Below are 15,176 nucleotides of genomic sequence, written 5' to 3' on the forward strand. Positions count from 1 at the left end.
TTTGTTCATATCTGATCTTTTCATGTCTATGTGAACAGTGCAATTCAGATTTTTTCAAATTTGACCCACTTTCAAATGTGGATATAAATCTGATACGTATCTGATATTTTGGAATTCGACTGCTGTCTGAACGGCCAGATTGCATTTTATCCAACCTTTATGCCATCAAAATGCGATAGCGTCATAATTCTGCGATAGCGTCATAAATCTGCGATAGCGTCATAGTTCTGCGATAGCGTCATAATTCTGCTATAGCGTCATAATTCTGCAATAGTGTCATAAATCTGCTATAGCGTCATAGTTCTGCGATAGCGTCATATAGCGTCATAATTCTGCGAAAGCAGAAAATTATTATAATATCAGTGCCACGCATATGGCGAAACAAGATGCCTCCATATTTACGTCCGTAAACAGTGAGTACATCAGGACCTCTTTTGCGCATGTGGGTCACTTTAGGGTCACATTCTGTTCATACTCCAAACTGATAGAAGACACATTTAATGTGTAAATATTAATAAGCACACACAAAAAAATCAGAGTGTGTGTGTGCGTGCGTGTGTGCGTGCGTGTATGTGTGTGTGTGTGCGCTGTGTTGACATGAATTTAAACTGTTTTTTACTGGATTTAACGTGTGTGGTCTGTAACAGATTAAAACAAATTCTTCAGATTTAGTAAATCCTTATGCGTGTACCACACTAAAGTCATCTTTACCAAAAACTGTGCATCAAAGAGAGGATTACCATATATGTGCAAATTCAGAAGAAAGTTACCATTAAAAAAAAAAAAAAAAAAAAAAAGAAGGGAAAAGTGCAGTGTTTTAATACTTTGATGGACGACTACAGTCAAATCTGAGAGCTTTGCCTTTTTGAGTTTGTTCTTTTTAATCCTAAAAAAAAACATTTCCAACCCCTTTGTGCATTAAGCAATCCTAAAACTGTGCTCTCTGTTTGTTTTGATCTCCCAAAGCTCTCTCTCCATCACTTTCACTTTCAAAGTCATCTCAGTTGTTAGTATTGTTCGTCCCAGCTGGGCTGAGGTGACGCAGACAAAGGCAGATGTGTCCCTGTTTGTTTTGGAAGTGTCAGAGTTGAGTTTAAAGTGTGTGTGTGTGTGTGATGTTGTTACCCGTGTTTGGGTGTGTTTCATCACTCCCACCCCCCTCCATGTGTTGTCTCTGTTTGTGGTCCACAGGTCCTCCGCTGCATTGTTCATCGTCCTCCTCCCCCGTTGAGCAGCTCCCATACCCGGTCCCTCCCCCTTGCATTGCAGCCAATGAGAGACAGAGAGGGTTGCTAGGTAACTGTGCGGCTCAGCCAGCCCAGGACTCTGACTCCGAGGATGAGTTTGGCCCCAATTCATTCTTAGTTAGAACTGGCTCAGGGAACCTGTGTGATCCTGCTTCTGCAGCTGCTGCTGATGGTGAGTTGGATTTCAACAAAAACTGCTGTTGTTCTGGGGATCCGTCTCCCCCCCCCACCCCTACCCCACCCCCCATCCTGGATGTGTTGTGTTACAGGTCATGGCTGTAGGCTAGAACATGTCCCTTCTTTTTTTTTTTTAGCTTTTTTTTTTGTATTTTTTGAACACGGTGAGCACGAGAGGAAACTTTGAGTCGATAAGTAGCCTCAGGTAAAGCACAGAACTCTCTCTGAAGTCAGGTCTGCAAAGTTCAAAGCCTTCCCTCAAAGAGATGGATGATTTTTTTTTTTTTGGTTCAGCTGCAGATATTTGTCACAGATTCTCCTGTTCAGTTAAACCTCACAGACAAAAAAAAAACTCCAGTTTGCTGCATCCTAAAACATGTAGGAATAGAGTGAAGTTACTCTAGTTGTTCAAACCTGAGAAGCATCAGAGAGACAGGAGTAGGTGTTGCTTTGTTTGAATCAATCAATCGTTTTAACACATTTTAAATGAACAGAACATCAATCAACAAGAATATGAAGTTGACAGGGAAACGGGCGCTCATCTAACACAGCTCTGGTCTGGAGTAGACACCCTTTCTGTGGCCCTGTGTACACGAGAACGTTTTCTAGTCTGTCCATCCACTTACATGGCAACGGCGTTTAGGTGCTTGAAAACGAAACTTGAAAAATACGAGCTCCAGATTGAAAGTTTTTGAAAACTCTACCCCCTCCGTCTCATCAAAATTAGACCTGACCCAGCCGCTAGCCGTCAGAATACGGCCCTGAGCCAGAATAAAACCAATTTCTCTTCAGTCCAGAACCCATTGTTGCCCTCACTAGTCTAGTAATCTGTGCGCGTCACGCACATGTAGGTGAATGCGTCATCTCACGCTTGTTGAAACACATCACCTGATGGTTCATTCACTTCGCAACGTCTTTGAAGAGTCCAACCAGAGTCCATGTTAAAAAGGTAGAAATTAAGCCTGACCCCAGGTTTGGTCAGATAGCTCTCAGTAGTAGTTTAGCTCTGTGATTGTTCTCAGAATCTGGTGCAGACATGAAATACGTCTACGCTGATCCAAGTGATGGTGACGTAAAGTGCTGGCCCGTGTCGCACTGCATTAGCTTAGCATTAGCTAGCATTGGCATTATCATTACCTTAACATTAACTAGCGTTAACACTAACCTAGCATTAGCCTAGCATTAGCACTAATGCAGCATTAACATTCACCTCGTAATACCATTAACATAGAATTAGCACTAACCTAGCATTAGCCTAACAATAACATCCACCTAGCATTAGCACTAACCTAGCATTAACATTAGCCAAGCAGTAGCATTCATTTCGAATTAGCATTGGTGTAGCATTAGCACTAAACCAGCATTAGCATTAACCTAGCAATAGCATTCACTTCGCAATAGCACTAACCTATCATCAGCCTAGATTTGACATTAACCTTAGCAATCGCATTAACCTAGATTAGCACTAAACCAGCATTAGCATTAACCTAGCAATAGTATTAATCTTGCATTAATCAAGCATTAACCTAGCAATAGCTGAACATTAGCATTGAAAAAGGTTGAGATTGGTTAGGGTTGTTTAAGTTTATGTAAGGATATATTTGCTATATGGATTCATAAGGGCTATTGGATATAAGGATATATATAATTAGAATATGTCAAAAAGACACAATGAATCATAATTCACATCAACAAACACCAAAGAAGACCAAATAAAATCATATTTTCTCCTTCCTTGATCTCTAACTGTTGAGTTAAATTAGTTGTGAAAACTATCTTTGTGGTTAATAAATGTCAGCCGCTCATCTCTGGTGAAGTGCGATGTCTTCTTCTCATTCACACTGACAGGATGACATCTGAGCTCAGGCTGCTAACGCGGAGTTGACGGTTGACAAAAAATTCAGGGACAGAAAAAGATGAACAATGTCTTCACCGGGCGGCAGTGAAGCTGTCACGGATTCTATCAAATGAATTTAAACATGTAGGAGTGTGAGAATATTTGTGTGGAGTATTGTATTTAAATTGTTTTACTATTTTAATTTAAAAAAATAAAATGTTATGGTTTCATTTATTCAGACTAGGGCTGGGCGATATGGACCAACACTCATATCTCAATATTTTTTCTCAAATTGGCGATATACAATATGAATCTTGATATTTTTTACTCAATTTTAAAAAAAAAATTTCCCCGAATTCAACCAACCAAATGTAGTTTTTTTAAACAGTTGTTGAAAACACACATATATCATCTTTTTACAACATAAATCTATGTTTTCCCGTGCAACATGCATTTCACAGCATGCCTGTCAAAAGAAAAGTTTATTTCAAAATAAAAGACAAGTCCAACATGTATTTATTTATTTTTGACCAGCTATCCGCGACCCACCCAGTACACGTCTGCGACCCACTTTTGGGTTCCGACCCACCATCTGAGAATCGCTGGTTTAGAGGAAGGTCTGGGTTCGGACGCACTCAGAAATCAGTCTAACTGGGCTTTTCATGCTGTTCTAAGAAATGGTGAAAGCAGCCACTTATAAAACAAGTATTTAAATACCAAAAAAAAGCTATAAAATAAAATATATCAATATAGACGATATTGCAATTTTCTATATTGCCAAAATAGAAAACTCTATTGCCCAGGCTTAATTCAAACAACTTTTTTCAGTAAATTTACTTTGATCTCCTGACATGTTTTGACTGCCAACTGTCAGTCTTCCTCAAAGGTGTCTGCTGTTTGCTTTGATGTGTCCTTATAAGGGATAAGGTATCGTTTTCATTCAAATTTTAACAATTACATCAACATATACCTATAAAGTCCCAATGGGAAAAGGCTAGCATTTTTTTTTTGGCTGTTGCTATTGGTGCACACCGGATTATTGGATATCCAAAGCAATGGATATTTTAATATTTTAAGGTTTTCTTTTATTCAGACAACTTTTTTCAGGAAATTGACTTTGATCTCCTGGCATGTTTCCACTGTCTACTGCCAGCTTTCCTCAGGGCCGTCTGCTGATCGCTTTGATGTGTGATCAGGCGACAGGGAGCATGGTCAGCCTGACAGAATAAGGACACATCAAAGGGACCAGGAGACGCCTCTGAGGAAATCTGACAGTTGGCAGTAGGAAAATGTCAAGGAGATCAAAGTCAATTGCAAAGTAAATATCAAAGTCAATTTCCTAAAAAAAAGTTGTCTGAATAAATGAAACATTAACATATTATTTCAAAAGAAGACAAAATGAACTTGCTGGAATCACTAAGTGAAAGTCAAGGACACAGCAAAGCAATCAGCACATGCCTCTGAAGAAGCCTGGCAGTTGACAGCCGAAACATGTCAGAAGATCAAAGTAAACTTCCTGAAAAAAGTTTTCTCAATAAATCAAACCATAACATATTATTTTAAAAAAAAGAATACAAAATGAAGTTGCTGGAATTATGTGGTATAAAAAAAAAAAAGTAATTAGGCCACTTTTATTTCACACTTTGGGACCAACATGTATATGCAGAAAACAGTGTCTCGTGTGTGCGTTTTGTGTTTGAAATTTCTTCTCCTTCTGCCACTGGTGCGCGAAATCCCAAACAAAATAAAATGGTCTGAATAATTGATCAAGCTTACAAATTAACAACCCAAAAGGTTTAGTGGCATCAAAACTGAAAAAGCGGGCCCAGCTGCTCGCTCCAGGAGCTCAGAGGAGTTATTAATTCCTCTGCAAATCTCCTCCCTTTAAGTCGTGTGTAGCAACGCCGTGGTCACCCGACAGTGACATGACTGACTGCTCAGAGGGAAATGGATGAAGGCAGAGGGGGTGGTCTTTACTGGTAGATTATTTCATAACAATGACTCCCATTTGCATAGGTACGTGGTTGAGTTCGGCCTCAGGCTGTCAGCGAGGGGCCGATGAAAGGTTTTCTTCTGTTTCTCTTTAGTCAACAAGTTCCTGAGCTTTTTATGCACTTCATAAATTGAAATTAGAAGGAATTAATTGAATTAGAAATAATTGAGAGTCTGTGTTATGCAGATACTTTACCATTGTTAGAGTTTTGAGATACTCTAGTGTTCAGCACCTGAGATTGCATACAGAGAGACGTCGTCAGAGGTTTTGCTATGCTGAACTTTATTACAGATGAACAGAAATGAATAAACAAGTCATATCAAATCAATAGAACAGGCCCTCATCTCATACACAGCTGTGGGCCTCAGGGTCGGCTCATTCCTGGGCCCCAAACCTAGTTTTCTCATTAGGTATATCTGTATAAGTTGTTTAATGTGTATTAGGTTAAATATTTAAATAGAATTATTATTATTTGTTAACCTGTATCCGATTTGTCTCATCGCTTACGTACTTGCTTGTGTTATTGTTAGATTTAGATTAAGGTGAAATTAGATGCTCTGAAAGTGTTTGACCGTGTCCCTGAAAAATAGGCTCTGAGAAAGTTGACCTGAATATATTTTATTATACCTAAATAAGAGCCATTGGACCTTTAATTATAGTATGTTAAAAAAAAAGAAACTATGATTAATAATCCATATTTACACCATGAAATAATAAAAAAAAAAGTGCATTGAATGGGAAATTTGGCAATGACTGGCACTTTTGGAGAATATGATTTTAAAGAGTAACTGAACCCTGAAGTTTTGTTTGAAAGGCTGAAAATGCCATCATTATGCACAGTTTTGCTCTACTTACACACGGTGGGCGTGTCAGCAGCCAAGGACCAGAGAACACGCGTAGGAGAGAAGTGCGTAACTGCAGGCGCGCAAAAAAGCGCTTAAGTCCAGATGCGAGAATAGAACTCTATATAAATACTGTTACAGACTCTAAAACAATTACAGCGTATAAAGAAAAGTTAAGAACATGAGGCTTAAACCTACAGGTTTTTGGGCAATAAAGGCTAGCCTGTCAACATTTTCTGGCTTGAGTGTCATAATCGTGATTAAAATTCAGTTAATTGTCCAACCCTACCTAGTAAAGTTGAACAGTCATTCAGATAAGCTGTCTTTGTATTTTGGCTTGACTATAAGCATGTATTCTTTCTAACATGGTGACACAAACTCATCCAATGAGTTTCTCAGTTTCGTTTAATAACATATGCAAAGGAGTAACTTCAGATTTATTTATTTTGGTTTAAAAATGGAAATGGGTTTCCGGATGCAGAAAATCAGGCATCTCATTCCAAAATATAAATGGAGATTGATTATGCATGTCAGAGTTTTCTGTGGAAATTACCTGAGCAAAAAAAAAAAAAAAAAAAAAGCAATTTGAAAGCCACCTTGGCAAAAAAAAAAAAAAAAAAAAGAGGAGAATATCAAATTAGGTGGTTGTGACATGCAGGTCAGTAAGTGGTGAAATGTTCCAGATAGGAGTTGACACGGTGAAATGAAATGTATTTATTATACAGTCGGTAAACAATCACAAAGACTGTATATAAGTATACAGTATATACATACCATAATAGTTGCTCTAGTGAACAGGTGGTTTTTCTATTTGCTCAAGGTCGTTTTTGAGCCCGCGTTCAGGACTCCAAATGTTCTGCTGGGTTTCAAACCAATAAACGCTCTCAGCAGCAGGTCGTTCTTCACATTAGCAGCCTCCGAGGCCACACTGTTTATTTTTTTTAGGGCGGGGTAGGGGTGGAGGTGGGGGGGGAGCCCTGTTTTTCATTTTGAATAACACTGAGCGATAGATTCTCTGAGGCTGATGAGGCTGCTCGCTGAAGCCTATACAGCCCCCTTTGTGAAGCATGTGTTTTCACTGTGGCCCTGGGCTTTCTTTAAGGGCTCTTCCTCCTGGGGAGACTCGCCAGTGCCATGCTGGGCCATGAGGTCTGAGACATTGGAAACCTCCCGGCATTAGCATCTCTTAATGCGAACCAGCATGGGGTGGACCGGTGTTGGCTTTCAGAGAACAACGCAACCTCCCAGCTGACCAAGCAGGAACGCAGAGCAACTTTGGTTGTGGGGGGGGGGGTGGAGGTCTGTGGAACAAAATTCAAATAAGTCTTCATTTGAGCTGCTTAATCACCCTCCTGCGACGCAGAGGACAGGGAAATGTGGTTAAAGGGAGGTCGCACCAGAAAGTAATTTAGGCACAATCGCCATGAGGAATGAAGCTATCTGAGGCTAAATGATAATTTAATGAGGAGCACATGGCAGCCTCATGCCATGCCCCTGTTTTTTACTAAAACATGGGAGACTCAGATTTCATTCTCACAGGGTTGGGGTCAATTACATTTTTCAATTACAATTACGTCTTCAATTATCCATGTTCAATTACAACTGACTGACATTTTTCCCCAATTACAATTAAAATTACAAATATTATGAATGCTAATTACAACTAAAATAATTGCATTCCATGAAAGAAAATGCAATTGAGGATGCAGGTGCTGGCCCGCGTCATTGAACACTGCATTAGCTTAGCATTAGCCTAGCATTTGCATTTCCCTCGTATTAAAATTAACATTAGCTAGCATTAGCCTAGCATTAAAGTAGCATTAGCTAGCATTAAAATTAACATTAGCCTAGTATTAAACTGATATTAGCATTAGCTAGCATCAGCATTAGCTAGCATTAACACTAGCTAGCATTAGCTAACATTAGCATTAACTTAGCATTAACATTAGCCAAGCATTGGTATTAGCCTAATATTACAATTACCTAGCATTAACATTAGTTAGCATTAGCACTAGTTAGCATTAGCTAACATTAGCATTAGCTAGCATTATCATTAACATTGGTCTAGCATTAGCTTAATATTAGCATTATCCTAGCATTAACATTTACCTAGCATTAATATTTGCCTAGCATTAGCATTTGCCTAGCATTAGCCATCAGACAGCTGAACATGCTAAAAGTTGAATGGTTGAAATCCATTGCAGAATGGCTGAAGTTTAAAGTTGAAGCCATTTAATCTTAAACGGCTGAAGTTCCCAATTTAAATGAATGGTGATTTTTTTTTTTTAACAAAAACATTTATTTAAAGAAACAATGACAAAAGTTACAAATCACAAAAGTATAAGCACCCCAGTGTGGAATTTTTGACAGGTTTTGATATCTTAATTTTTGATATCGGTCAATTGCTGAAGGAGTTGAAACGAGCCAAAATTCTGTGACGAAAGAAATAAATTGATAACAATAGTGAGGAGGCATTCTCACTAATTACATTCTCAATTACCAACATTCAATTACAATTAATCACAATTGCTAAACCTGTAAATAAATAACCCATATAAACCTCATCCTTTTCTTGTGTTAGCTTTCTGTTAGCATTTCTTATAATAATGGGTCAGTTTGACCCCAGTCTTAAATCAGCTGTAAAATACACTAAAACCTATTATCCACCTTTTAATTTATTTCTCATCTCTTGGTTACCTTGTTAGGCTTCCTAATCAATGAAAATATTGGTATTAGTATTGTTGGTGGGGGTGTCTGAGCCTTTTATGTTAGTACATCCTTTGATTTAAATACGTTTAATGGTAAAATCAGTGGGAAACGTTGATCTGAAACATATTTTAGTAATTATTAACTATGTATGTGTAAGCCATGGAAATGTAACGCGGTTGCGTTTAATTAAATTGTAATTAACAGGGTTTTTTTTATAGAATATTTATGCAAATTACAATTATAAAGTCAATTATCTGAACTCAAATATGATTAGATTATTTTTTCAATTATGATTACAATTATAATTACATCAAAATAGTAATTAATTATCAATTACACCATTATAATTATAATTGACCCCAACCCTGCTCTGTCTTGTAGTTTCATCAATGAACTGCAGCAAACAGAGGATGTGTCCACTTCCATTCATCCTCCTGTTTGTCACATTCTACATACCTACATATCTTCTTTCCATTGACAGGAATTGAGATGCATTGCTTTCATTCTATGATAATTGCCGACCATCTGCGGCCCACTAACAGAATCTTCAACCTCTTGATGGATATGCAGCGACGTGACATGCAGAGCGGAGCGTGCACGGCCACTTGTCTTGTTCTTGCTAAGGCATCTCAAAGAATGGCAGAAAATCTATTGCATCGCAGGGAATGAGAAAGAACAACAACATATGCCAGGGCTGCACATGGTAGCTCTTCACAACTCATTCATAGGGTTTTTATTTGTCATTCTAGCTCATGTGAACACATAAAGAACACATTTACATACCCACGTTTCCCATTATGCCTGTAAATAAGATTAACAAGAGCACTCGTGTCAAACTCAAGGCCCGAGGGCCAAATCTGGCCCTTTAAAGCATCCAATTCAGCCCACAGCAGAAAGCAAAAAAGTCAGAGAAACAAAGAATTATTGTGTAGTATACCAACTAATTCAGTTGTAGATATCTTCAAAATTAATACACAAATTCAATTTAACTCCAAAATGTTAGCAGCGCTCATATTTTCCCCATGCGTATATCACATGATGGAAGTCATTTTAATCCCAAATTGTTAAAAAAACTCTCAATTTTTTCAAAATCCTGCAATTTTAATTGAGAAACCAACACGACTTAACATGAGTTAAATTAATTACCGCACAAGCCAAGATATTCATTTTTGAAATTTTAATAACTTTTTAAGACTAATCCAGAATTAGTATATTAATCCGGATACCCTTCAAAATGTAATGGACTCTACCATGGCGCTAGGTCTATCTTTGGTTCGAATTTCGTCAAAAAACAGAATTCTCAACAGTTTTGTCAAGTTTGTCCTAAAATCTTTGAAATGCACTTATTACAAGATCTATGCCTAACAAAAGTATTAGAGCCTGTGTTCCGCCATCTTGAAATCACGTGATTGATGATGTCACACGGCCCCACTGCCTGTAAACATACCATTGTTTCCTAATAGAGTAAAGCATTCGTCCTGCTTTTTAGATCATTTGGAAGCTTTTTTGGTCAAAATGCCAATTCGTGCTGCTTTTGGTTGATCTAAATAATCAGGAAAAGTTAAAGATGTCGATGCAGACCTTTTTTGTTTTCCGAAGGAGGATAAAAATAAAAAAAATCTATGACCGCAGGAGGCGACAGTTCCAACTCTGCGGTTTTGTTGTAGACAGAGAAGAAGAGCTCTGCTAAGGCACCTTTTACTCTATCTTAAACAGTGCGCTGACTTGCTCTGGTGGCTAAAGTTAAACCCTAAGGAATAAAAGGACTCCCGTGATTTCAAGATGGCGGAACACAGGCTTTAGAACTGTAAAGTAGTCCAGTTTTTAAAAGGTAATAAAACAAATATGTTCCATAATAATGCTTTTTGTGAGGCATAGATCTTCTAATAAGTACATTTCAAATGTTTTAAAAACCGTAAAGGATCCCTTTCGGTACTTTTGACGTAATCTTACAAACAAACAAACAAATAAATAAACACTGGTGAAATATTACTTCATTGGTAATATAGGTTATAATATATTTAAATGTTTAGGTATGATTAGGAGTAAAACTTGTGTAATAAAAGTGGTTGCTAATCCAGAATTACGTTTCTAGTTTCATGCTTCATTTGGTGCCGTCAGCATGAGTTGACATGTGGATGGTGAAGGAACTTCTCTTTTCATATTTACGTTCCTCAGAGACCACCTGAACGCCGAGCCTCGTAGCCAACATGTGTTATTAACAAGCTTGTTGCCTCTCAAACGCTTCCAGGAAAGACAGCTCCAATTCCCACGTGTCTTCTTCTACCTTCAGACTCTTCTAGTGCTGAACCAAACGCAGAGTGTGGGGCTTCAGAGAACGAGCAAGCAAATGTGCAGCTTCACTGCCTTCATGACAAATTCTATTTATATTTTTATAGACAAACGCTACTCAACTGGAAATTGTGCCCCTGTGATTAGCCACGGGGGATGTAGCAGTGAGCAAGGATTGAATGCTTTATCCGGACGTTGGATGGGTTTTGATTAATTCTGAATCGAATGGTTCACACCTCAGTGCACTGATCGGGTGTCCGGGGCATGTCATATCGCTTTATTTCATCAGGTGTGGCCATCGCTGCCGTGGATTGTTATCCACTGTCCTTGTGCGGCGTTGTAACCTCTGCGTGGACAATGTCAAGACGGGTCAATAACGACAGGAAATCAGTATTTCACATGCATCCAAACATAACGAAGCCCAATGAGTTAAACTTTGGTTTTGTTTCATTTGTTGTCAGAGGTACATTTGTATCTTTTTATTTGGGTCTCCATTAGCTTTGGCTAGAGCCATTGCTACTCTTCCTGGAGACCACACCCAATACAATAGTGTCATTAGTTAGGGATGTGAATTTCAAAACTAAACAGTTTGTATAAGATAATTCTAAATAAACTGATTCCAATGATGTAATCACACAAAGGCAAAATTAAGAAAAAAGGGAACATTTATTCATGCTAAACAACTCCTTGTGCTGTCTATGTAATACATTGTAAGTTGGGGTCGCTGTTGTTTCCTGTTAGGATTGTGTCATAGACTGTAAAGGTCTGGGTGGGAGTTTGTGTGTTTTGGCCTAACACTGTTGCCGTAGTAGTTGGAAGTCGCCATCTTGAAATCCCATGGTCTACTAGTCTCTATTAAGTTCTTGTATTTTCGGCTTGAAAAACATATGCTTGTGAATATGTTTAAATGTACTGTTTGATAACGTTCATAAGACTGTGTTTGTGAAAGTTAAGCATAAACGGTGTGTAAATCACTGCCAAACGCCATAAATGTTAGCATGAGCATATACATGGGTTTTCCCATAGACATTAGCATGAAGCTAGCGGCCTTTTTGTATAGTGTTATTTTCTATTTACACTAACGCTAATATTTTGCAGTGTTTCCTGAGTAAATACTCTAAGTGGATCTTTTAAATCTCAAGTTTTTCTTGTAAAAAGTATTTTTGAAGTTTATGAATCGATTCAGAATTGTGGATGATTAGAATCGCGATTCTTATGTGAATTGATTTTTTTCCCCCCACCCCTATTATTAGTGCAGTACACAATTACATGTAACACATCACACAACAAAGCAACACCAACAACAACTAAAACAGTTTGCAAAACATAACAAAAACAGCATTCATACAGTCGGACCTCGTTCCATATAACAATTCCTCCATCATGTGGCATTATTTGTTATTTAGCAAAATGCATTTACAATTTATCAATATACATTTACAGTTATTTATTTATATGCAGATACATTTATAGATCACATAAACCAGGGGTGGACTGGGACTAAAATGCAGCCCTGGCATTTTGTGTCAAGACCAGTCCACTACATTATCTGTGACACCACGTAGAATCCATTATTAAGTCAGTGATGCTCAACATCTGGCTTTTTACGTCTTAATTTAAAATATTATTCCCCCAGAAAATTTTAAAAGGGGGAAACTTTTTAACCCCTTTTTTTATTCTGTTTTCTTTGGCCATTTTGCAACTTCCTTTGTCCCATTTTTACTACTTCTTTTGTCAATAAATTTCCCTTTTTCCTATTTTTTGTTCATTTTTTGCAAATAGTTTTTGACACTTTTATCCAATTTTTGTCCTTTCTTCAATTTTTTTGGCCACTTCTCATCCAAATAAATTTATTTTTTACCTTACATTTTGCCTCTTTTTGTTCTGCATTTTTGCCATTTTTTACTATTGTTTGCCACATTTTGCCCATTTAAGTTACCCTTTGCCATTATATACCCACTCTTGACTGCTTTTGTCCCATTTTAGTCACTTTTCACTATTTTCTTGCCACGTTTTTCCACTTTTGGACTATTCATGGCCATGTGTTACCCTGTCTGCCTCCACACGCTCTTTAAAAAAAGTAAAATAAATGTAGCAGACTGGACCGGCCCACCGGGACGATGCCCGATATACCAGATGGCCAGTCCACCCCTGCGTTAAACTAATCAAACTTACCCTAATTAACTGTATTCAGTAGCTTTGATTATACTTCATTAGACACCTAGAGCTGTTTTGTTAATGCATTTTCATTCAGTAGTTTTTAAAAATGAATTGTTATTTTCTTGAATAATTAAGAGCATTCTATGTCATGGCCCTGTACATTACAGTACTTTTCATTTGATTTGTCTTTGCTTCAGCTAGAGTGAATCTACCTTACATAACACGTCTTGTTTTATACGCATGTTCATAAAAACTAAAAGACAAACGTTTAAATAAAACCCATGGCTGTTGAGTTGCAGAAATGTTTCTAATAAAATTCTAATAAATTCCCGACCTGGCGTTTACATGGAAAACTGGTTTATTCAGCTTTATTTTATTCAGCTTTAGGTCTGGGGGTTGGGAAGGCTGTGATTGGACAGGGGGAGAACATGACGTATCACGTCTATCGGGGGAACAAACCTTTTATTGTCGTCTGTAATACAGAACACCACGAGAACTGTTTTCAACTTTATTTTGATTATAGTTTTGAAGCAGCAGCTCGATAATAACACACTTTACAGCCTGTGCAGCAGTATGGGGGCGCATTTCCTTCATCTCTGGGTCTGTCACTCGTCCGATGAAGCCGTTCCGTTTGCTGAACTCCGTGTTTTAATAAGTCCATGTGTCCGTGTTAATGTCTGCATGATTATACCTCTGTCCATCCACTCTTTTCATTATGTCCATGTCTTTTAAGGCTTTTATTACATAGTGTCGGCTCTATTCCGGGTGGCCATGTTGGATTATGTCGTCACCCAGCGCGTCATCGTCGCAAGTCGCACATGCGCAGAACAACTGGAATTAACTTAAAGCGGAATTAAGTGTTGTTAACTGTTTACAAGAGAGAGGAATTATTTAATTCAGAATTAAAAACGGAATAAACCAGCCACCTAATTTGGAATTAAGTTTAATTAGAAATGATATTAGCATTAGGAAGTAAGTGTTTACAAAGTCAGGTTAAAGAGGAATTAACTTTTGTTCCGCTTTAAAGAGGAATTAAAGCTCCCATGTAAACGTGGCCAGTTATGCATTTGATTAATACTGGTTTGGTTTGGACAACGCAGTAGACATTGTGCTGCCTTATTCTGCACAGTTTGCAGTTTGTCTATGTGTGATGTGGCTACATACAACAGTGACCAGGAAACTACATCTGCTCCACCTTTGCCCTTTCTAACCACTACCTCTACCCTTGCAACCTGACACCCCCCCCCCCCCCCCCAGCTGTCCCTCTGATACCACTTGTTTCTAACCCTCTTTAGCAGGGAATATTATTTCACACGTTGGACTTTCACACTATTATCTACTCTGCTTGGTGCCAAGTTAATGTCTGTTGCTCGTACTGCAAAAATTAGCATATGGCACACTTGTGAGTAGACTCCATCTGCTTAACGGGAATCAAATTAATGAATGCAATGGTCAGTGTTTACACTCAGGCAAAGGACCATGGCTAGAGTAGACTTAGCTCGTGTTGCTTTTTTTTTTTCCTACACCAGATGCTGTGAGGACCAGGGCTGTGATGTACATGTCATTCTAACGTATGGGGACATTTTTTAAGTATGCACGGTGGGCACACTAGTCATACTCAACCGCCCCATGATGCATTGCGAGCGGAAAGTAAAATTGCCCTGGGACCGGCTTCAAGCTAATAATCAAACATTGTCTTTTCAAAACAAAAGCATCTCTTCTTGTCTTCTATTAGTTTTTAAAGCCTCTGTAAATAGGGCTCTTGTTTTGAAGTTGAAGTTTCATCAGTGGTTCAGTGGTGGGCTCCAAAAATCTGTGTATATGTGAGTTTTATGGATCAAATGAGCACATGTTGATATTCTACTTGGTCACTTTCTCACCTCAAATGTTTTCTGAACTTTTAAAGATGGAGAATCAAC

At 38.2% G+C, this 15,176-nt stretch overlaps 1 protein-coding gene across 1 annotated transcript in view; it reads left to right on the forward strand.

The window, feature by feature from the left end:
- tenm4 (teneurin transmembrane protein 4) overlaps positions 1-15,176 on the forward strand; it is a 216,233-nt gene that overhangs the window by 45,078 nt on the left and 155,979 nt on the right. The window contains 1 exon segment of the mRNA XM_028464343.1: positions 1,192-1,419. Coding sequence (XP_028320144.1) covers positions 1,192-1,419 — 228 coding nt within the window.

This window comes from Gouania willdenowi, chromosome 13 (assembly GCF_900634775.1).
Source record: "Gouania willdenowi chromosome 13, fGouWil2.1, whole genome shotgun sequence".
Lineage (NCBI taxonomy): Eukaryota > Metazoa > Chordata > Actinopteri > Blenniiformes > Gobiesocidae > Gouania > Gouania willdenowi.